Raw genomic sequence first — 7,597 nt, forward strand, 5'->3', positions numbered from 1 at the left:
GAACTACCGTGGGTAGCTTGGAGGCATTCCTCCAGACTGTCGTTAAGCAGTCTGGAGGTTGGTATTAACTTTTTTTTTTTCCTTTTAAATCAAAATTGATTATTTTTTGAAAAAATTGTGTATACATGTGTGTGTAAACATTTACATACAAGTGTGTGTGAACAATATACATGTGTGTAAACAAATGTGCTCAAGTGACATATAATTAAATAGACAACAAATGATTTTTGTGGGGGGTCCCAACAACTATATGACACATTTATTTTCAAAGGTCTCGACCAAAGTGTGAAACACATACCTTTTTTCTGGGTAGTACACTTGTCGAAATCCGTGTTTTGCTATTTATGGAATATTGGCCTTGAATTTGCTTGAAGTAGTCTAGATGGACTAAGTGTCGGCTCGTTTCTTAGGTGTTATGGTAGTATTAGATGCCTAGACATTTCAAGTTTAGCGGGACTTTAGTTATCCTAGAGAGACCAAATATAGTCTAGCTGGACTAAGTGTTGGCTCAATCCATTTAGCGGGACTTTAGTTGCCCTAGAGAGACCAAATATAGTCTAGCTGGACTAAGTGTTGGCTCAATCCATTTAGCGGGACTTTAGTTCCCTAGAGAGACCAAACATAGTCTAGCTGGACTAAGTGTTGGCTCAATCCATTTAGCGGGACTTTAGTTGCCCTAGAGAGACCAAATATAGTCTAGCTGGACTAAGTGTTGGCTCAATCCATTTAGCGGGACTATAGTATTGAACATCAGAATGTTTGCAAGGGCGATGATTTCTTCAATGAATTTCATGAGTTAAGTTACACAATAAAAAAAGTACGTATAAGGAACATTGCAAACAAGCAAGAATGAGTTGAGTAAGAAGTATTACAAAGTAATTCAGACTTGAGGTTTGTCATCTCGAGCTTAGTGGCGAGAATTTCTCCAGTGCTCTTCTCGAGCTTGACCTTCGGGGTTGTTCTATCGTCTACTGAGTTGGCCCAGGGGCTAGCATTTTTTAATGCATTCATCTAGAATGGTAGACTTTTGAGACTTTGTAGTTGGAGTCAGAGTCGAGAGCCTTAAGGTGCTATTCTGTCATGTAGAGCTCGAGGTCGTATTCTTTCGGGAAGAAGGCGAAGTTTTCAAGTTGTTCTATTGTTTTGATGACTTCGAAGTCTCGAGCTTTTTTGTTATTTTTAGGTAACATCTGAGGTGTTAACGGTCCTTGGGTTGTGTTTATCTCGAACCTTCCTTAGACAGGGTGGAGTCTGTGAGACGTCTCGACCCGCACGAGCTGCAATGTGTAAAGAGAGGACGTGAGATAAGTAGCGTCTTGTGTATTGTGTGGCTGAAATGGGGGTGCAAGAAGGTGTATGATGTAGTAGTACTTCCTGTTAGGCAACCTGGAGATCGAGTGTGAACCACGTCGCTTCGTTGATGTGACAGTAAGACTCTAGAAATTATTGTGCTTTCGTCGAGGTCTCATGTTCTTCGTCTAGAAGTTTGAGGTTGATTGCTCTGGTCTCTTACACGGCTATGCAGGAAGTTCGGCTTGCATTTTGGTGTGACGTTGTCCCTGTTAGGCCAACTAGAGTTCGAGCGTGGACCTTGTTGCCTCGTTGAAGTGACAATAGGCTTCTAGGAAGTACTGATTTCTCGTAGAAGTCTTGTGTTCTTCGTCTGAAGTTTAAGATCGAAGCTCTAGTCTTGCTTTGGCTTTGAGGGAATTTAAAGCACCGTTTATCCCCCCAACCTAAGTGTAGAAAATAGTTTTTCTAGACTTAGGTTGTTTATCGGTCAGTTAGCGTCAGTGGATGAGCGAAGTTTGTGCTTCTCCTGCTTGTCCCTGAGCCGACCTGTACACACACAAAAACGATGGTTGATGGCAACGCCATCGACCCTCCGACGCTCGAGTTAGTAATATTCTATCAATAGAGGGAAGGATAGAAGTAAGGAGTGAATACATTCAGTACTTCATTGAAGTTGAGACGAACATTGTTTGACCTTATATGGAGTCTTGGATTGTGCAAGACTTGAGAGTGGTTTGGTTCGTGCTTCCAAGGGACCATTGACAATTTTTGTGTCCCTGATTGAAGGTGGGGAATGTTTCAAGCCTTTTAGTCTGGAAGTTGAATAAACTTTTCCAGACTGTTATCTTTCGAGTCGACTGAAGCTGGTGGATGATGGAGGTTTTGTTTTCCACCCATGCTTGTCCCCCTGTCGTTCGTAGTCGCTCTGCAATTGGGTGGGAGGTCGATGGCGGCGTCATCGACCCTCCAATACAAAAGTTACTCAGTAGAGTTTTTAAGACAGTGTAAACTTTTGAGGTAGAATTTTAGAAAGTTAGAGATACACCTCTGGCGAGATGTCTGTTTGTCTCGGTAAGATGCTCTAATCTGCAAAAAATCGAGCTAGAGGGTTAGTCGGTTGCGTAGCCACCGACTCTCCGATGCTTAAGTCAGTAAGTTTATTCAAAATGAAATGTAATTAAAAAAGTTCACCACCCACTCTCCGATGTTTAAGTCAGTAAGTTTATTCAAGATGTAATAAAAATAGTTTAGAGTTTAGAAATGGTACAACTTTAGATGTGCTGCATTCCAACTCTTATTAATGTTGAGTTCATCTTCAATTTGTAGTTTGTCCACCTTGCCTTACTACTCAGATGGTTCGATGTTCATGTTGTAGTCTGGAACTCTGATGCGAACTGGTTCGTTCGACAGTTAGACCTGGTGGATCAAGTGGTTTTCTGTCGTCTCGGGCTTGAGGTCGCCTTGAGGTCGCCTTGAGGTAGTGTAGGGCTCTAAGTGTCTGCCATCTGACCTATGATCTGTTCGTCTCAAACGACGTTCTCGAGACCGCTCGTCGCTAGGGTAGTGTCTATTTTGATGGTACTTGTCTTCTTCCCAACCGATTGCTACCCAAACTCGAGCTAGGACATTTTCCATGGTGGTGCAGTTTAACTTGGTGAGTTCTTTGTAGAGTTCACTGTCTGGAAGTAACCCTTTTCGAAATGCATCCACTGCCGTCTCTTGGTTGCAATAGGGGATCGAGACTTTCTCTCTGTTGAACCTCCCTACATAATCTCTAAGTGGTTCACCTCGCCTCTGTCTAAGTCGGTAAAGGTCTCCAGAGAGCTTCTCTAACTTCTTACTACTCGCGAACTGTTCAACGAACATGTCTGCCAGTTGGGCAAATGAGGCGATGGAGTTGTTCGGCAGGTTGGTGTACCACTGGAGAGCTGGACCAATGAGGCTCGACCCGAAGTTTTTGCACATGCAAGCCTCTCTAAGGTCCCTGAGTATGGCTGCAGTGAACATCCTTTGCTTGTAGGATGCAATATGGTCGTCTGGATCTGAGGTGCCATCATACATTCTCATACTTGGGAATGAAAATTTCTTCGGCATCTCCACTAAGGCGATGGTGTCGACGAAAGGGGAGTCTGCATAACTCTGTGGTAGACTCTTTCTAAGGGGGGTTGGGACTCCTGGAATGCGAGTGATTAGAGCCTCCATCTCCGCCAATTTTTTAGCCATCGCCTGCTCCAAGGGGGTTCCTGCAAAGCCAGAGTTCAGACCGTTAGTCAACAGACTAATGGGTACACTAGTAGGTAGTAAAGTAGGAAGAGTAAGGGAGGATGAGAAAAGAGGGGCAGTCATCGACTGCGATTGTTGATTGATTTGAGCTGAGCTTTGGAAAGATGGTAATAACGTCGTTGTCGGAGTCGTAGTATTAGTCACTGGATTCGAAATCGAGACGCCAATGGTGCCAGACTGGATGGTTGGTTGGCTAGAGGAGTTTCCTGCTTCAGGGGTCACCAAGGATTGCATCGGGTTGACTGGAGTTCGAAACCTAGGTCCTGTTGGACACACCATGGCGAGTTCAGTAACTTTTTCTTGAAGTAGTTGATTTTCTGCTCGAACCAGAGCATTCTCCTCCTCCAAGGCCTTAAATTTTTGGGCATTTTCTTTCATCTGAGCAGTGAGTTCGGCGATCTGGGTCGAGACATCGTTTGGTGAGGCTACCATTCCTTCTTCCATTGATGAGGTCGTCTGAGATGTTAGTTGAAGGGGCCCCACGGTGGGCGCCAAACTGTGGACGGTAGAAAATCACACAATTAATAGATCGTCGATTGGTGGGCCATCAACAACTTGGGCTTTAGACCTCGAGATGGACAAAGTTCTGGTTGGACCTGTAGACAGACAAAAACAAGTAAAACCGTGAAGTCTTGGGGACACCGAGATTGTGTCTTGCCAAGGTCACTCCGACGGTTAAGTCAGCAAACTATAAAAGATAAGTATTTAACCGATTGAATGCTGAGGGTGTCACCGTGTTGTATCGTCGGAGGGTGGCTAGACTCGTAGAGTGGCCGAAGCTTCGACTCTACGGGATAGTTGGTCAGATTGATCTCCTGGAACAGGTCGAGAGGTCGTCTCGAAAGGACTTCAGAAGGACTTCGAGGTTGATGCAGCTTGAAGATGTAATATCGTCGTCTAGAGTGATCCCTTAGAAGATTACCCTTCAAGTCTTCTGGAATTCGAAGGTCGATTATCGTCGTCTAGAGCACTGATCAGAAGGTACTGAATGTGAGAGAGAGAGAGAGAAGAATGTTCTGTTGTTTTCTAGTCGGTATTCGATGCCTTTGGAGTCTGAGTCTCCTTCTATTTATAGGCGACTGATGGACTCGTGGAGTCTGTTAGATCCGAGGTAATTGGGGTCGAGGGTGACCCCAAACCCTAAGGGAGACTCGTTCTTGGCCGTCGATCTGTCACCTGGAGTAACTCGATCGTATGATTACGCCGCCTCGACTTTAGGCTCTTCGTAGTGTGAGATCGCCTAACGGTACTTAAGGCGACGTGGGGTTTTAGAGGGACTTCGTCAAATGAATACGTGGCGAGGTCTTCGGAGTTGAGGTTGACTTGGTAACCGGCAGACTCGGTTGAGGGCGACCAAGGGGTGCTTGGAGTATTGTTGCTTTTAATAGGTTATTGTTCGTCTAGATGGACGTTCACAAGGGCTTTGAGCCGTTTGGACCTTTAGTTGGCCGAATTCCACGTTGGAGAGTGTCCAACTAGTAGGCAAGTGGGTCGGGCCCAAGTGATATTTGTTCGAAGTAGGCTCGGTCTAGGCGACCTTTAGACGGAGTGGGCCCAACACGATTTTTGACCACTACAATAGATATTCCATAAATTTTAAATTGAAATAGTATTTTAAAGAATTGTTCTATTTAGCCACCTAAATTTTTCTCTTTAAAGTTAGAAATCGTAGGACGTGAATAATTAGCGAGACGAGTTAAACTTTGACTTTTAATGACTTATTATTTGCGTTAAGTACTTCTTTTTAATCTGAGTTAATATTCTTGCAACGGGAACCATCAATTAAGAGAGCTGAAATTTTTTTTGATTAAAATTTTCGGAAGATTTTGTTATTATGTGTTTTAAAATTTATGTGTAATCTATAAAGAAATGGATCAGATCTTTAGCATCCCTTCGGCCTCTGAAATGACAACTAATAACGCCCAAGGTATAGCTCTGATTCGTTGTCCACTCCTATGCTTATGTGCCTGAATCACGTTTCTATAAGACGCAGAGAAGCCATGTTGCAAACTTGGATATTAAGCATGTCTTAAGAAAAATAAATTAACAGCAAAATAGAAGCTTGCAAAACATTACTAGATCAAGAAACTCGAACTACTCACTTCATCACCAAATTCCATGATGCGAAGGCATTCGAGTATGATCTGAATAGCCAAAAGAGGGCGAATGTGTTCACTTTCGTCAATCTTCCCAAAATTGAAACTCATTCTGCGGAATAGATATATGGATAGTTCTTAAAATACCATATTTTTGTATTGCATCTGGTATTGTAAATTCTAAATACATGTACAAAGGTATTATCTAATGAATACTTTTACAACACAAATAAATAAAATTACGCGCTAATTTGAAAACAACCAATCAAAAGAACAAGACTCCACATAGGGAATTAGTGTATGTGAGTGATGACTCAAGATCAATAGAAAGGTATCGAGACTTCAAAACAAGAAAATCTATTGAACAAAAGTAGTTGAAATCAAGAAATAGTAAACTATATGAGAAGTTGATATTTGGGAACAATGAAAATAAGTTGAAATCGTACTCGTGACCTCAAGTTTAGAAAATGCCACTAAAATTAATTTCCACATACTCAAATTTGATGGACACGAATTCTTCCATGCGAGAAACTTCACCTGTGGACTGAGAACAAGAAGCTTATAAGGAATTCATTTTGTTTGTAACGTCATCTAGAAGAATTAACTCCAGAGGAAAATCAAATAGGTCCTGCAATAATAAATATTTCATACTTGCAACAAAAAAATAAAAATAACCATTCAATAAATTTCAAATTGAGATAGTTCGATCACCGTGCTGTTTACTCACACCCAAGTAGCCCATGCACAAATCCTCATAGCTCTTTTGGTCTTTTTCTGGCGCTACCCCAATAGCATCGAGGTAGTTTAAGATGGTTTCCATCTTCTCCCTCAGCAAAAGTAAATCAATGTAACAATAGAAAACCTTTCGTGTGAAATGGAATCTTCAACATACGTAAATGAATGTACTTTATCATTACTCCAACGTATCGATATTCTCCTAATGGTTGCAATCTTTATATAGATTTCTTACCCTATAATCAGGTATTGAAGTTAATAATGCTTTCCCATTTATGAATTTTTCATTTGAGTTTTGTCAATCAATTTCTTCCAACCCTTTCTAATCAGATCATGGGTAGAAAGAGAAAAATCAGAGAGATAGTCCACACAAATGTTATTACTGAAGAAGTGCTCTTTAGTGAAGATGAGTTGAAAGATATGTATGAGGTGAAGATTGAAAAAGATTATCTTGAGGTAGTGTGTGGGTGTACAAGTAAATTTGATGATTCTTGTGGTAAACTTAGGGTTAATGAAAATGGTGATCTCTTGATAAGCTGTAATTGTACCATTGGTTGCAAGCAAGTAAACAACCCAGCCTTTTCAAACACATCTGCCTCAAAAAGTAGATCACCTTTGAGCCGTGCCAGGAACACAAGCTCGAGTATCATGCTGCAAATAAATAAACAAAATATCAACTGAATTTACTAACTAAGATGATATTGTGTTATATATGACTAGGGCTGGGAAAACGGTCCGAAAACCCGCGATCCGGCCCGTTCGGCCCGAACCGTGGGAGACCGATGACCGAAGCAGCCCCGAGCCGGGTTAGCCCGGCCCGATTAAACGGGCTAATAGGTCCGGGCTCGGATAGGTTCTCAATTCCGAGTCCCGGCCCGTTAAGCCCGTCCGAAGCCCGGCCCGATGAGTAGCCCGTATGTGTAGCCCGATAGTTTGCCCGTTAGTTGAGCCCGATGAGTAGCCCGTCGATCAGCCCGAAATTGTCCGCGTGTTTTTAATGAATCCAACGGCTGAGATTACATGTAATCTCAGCCGTTGGATTAAATCTATCGGGCCTATAAATACCCCTTTATTCCCAGTTAAAACCCTAGCTCATTCGAAAGTCGAAACCCTAGGTCTCTCTCTGTCCGCCGCTCTCTCTCTCTCTTCCGCCCCTCTCTCTCTCTCTTTCTGTTAACCCTTAACCCTAA

The 7,597-nt window shown here is 42.5% G+C and overlaps 1 protein-coding gene across 5 annotated transcripts; it reads right to left on the reverse strand.

Annotated features, from left to right (window-relative positions):
* Positions 1-758: 758 nt before the first annotated feature.
* Positions 759-6,860, reverse strand: LOC147563873 (uncharacterized). 5 transcript variants are annotated; one of them, XR_015236706.1, is made up of 5 exons: positions 6,400-6,860; positions 6,167-6,216; positions 5,679-5,784; positions 1,988-4,546; positions 759-1,839 (listed from the first exon to the last, which is right to left on the reverse strand). XR_015236706.1 is itself a non-coding variant. In XM_086665190.1 (4 exons), the coding sequence occupies exon 4, from the start codon at positions 4,018-4,020 to the stop codon at positions 2,704-2,706; it is 1,317 nt and encodes a 438-aa protein (XP_086521316.1). In that variant the 5' UTR covers positions 4,021-4,546; positions 5,679-5,784; positions 6,167-6,216; positions 6,384-6,746; the 3' UTR covers positions 759-2,703. The 5 variants fall into 5 exon arrangements, 3 of the variants coding, with proteins under 3 accessions (XP_086521316.1, XP_086521310.1, XP_086521323.1); XR_015236705.1 differs by having other exon boundaries at positions 759-1,277; positions 1,372-5,784; positions 6,384-6,778; XM_086665190.1 differs by having other exon boundaries at positions 759-4,546; positions 6,384-6,746.
* Positions 6,861-7,597: the final 737 nt, after the last annotated feature.

Source organism: Eschscholzia californica, unplaced genomic scaffold (genome assembly GCF_041429995.1).
Source record: "Eschscholzia californica isolate CP2 unplaced genomic scaffold, dmEscCali1.0.p SCAF_1, whole genome shotgun sequence".
Lineage (NCBI taxonomy): Eukaryota > Viridiplantae > Streptophyta > Magnoliopsida > Ranunculales > Papaveraceae > Eschscholzia > Eschscholzia californica.

Bases quoted from the DNA above. Each gene is read 5' to 3' on its own strand.
- LOC147563873 (XM_086665184.1), bottom strand. From the start codon at position 4,020: ATGGAAGAAGGAATGGTAGCCTCACCAAACGATGTCTCGACCCAGATC.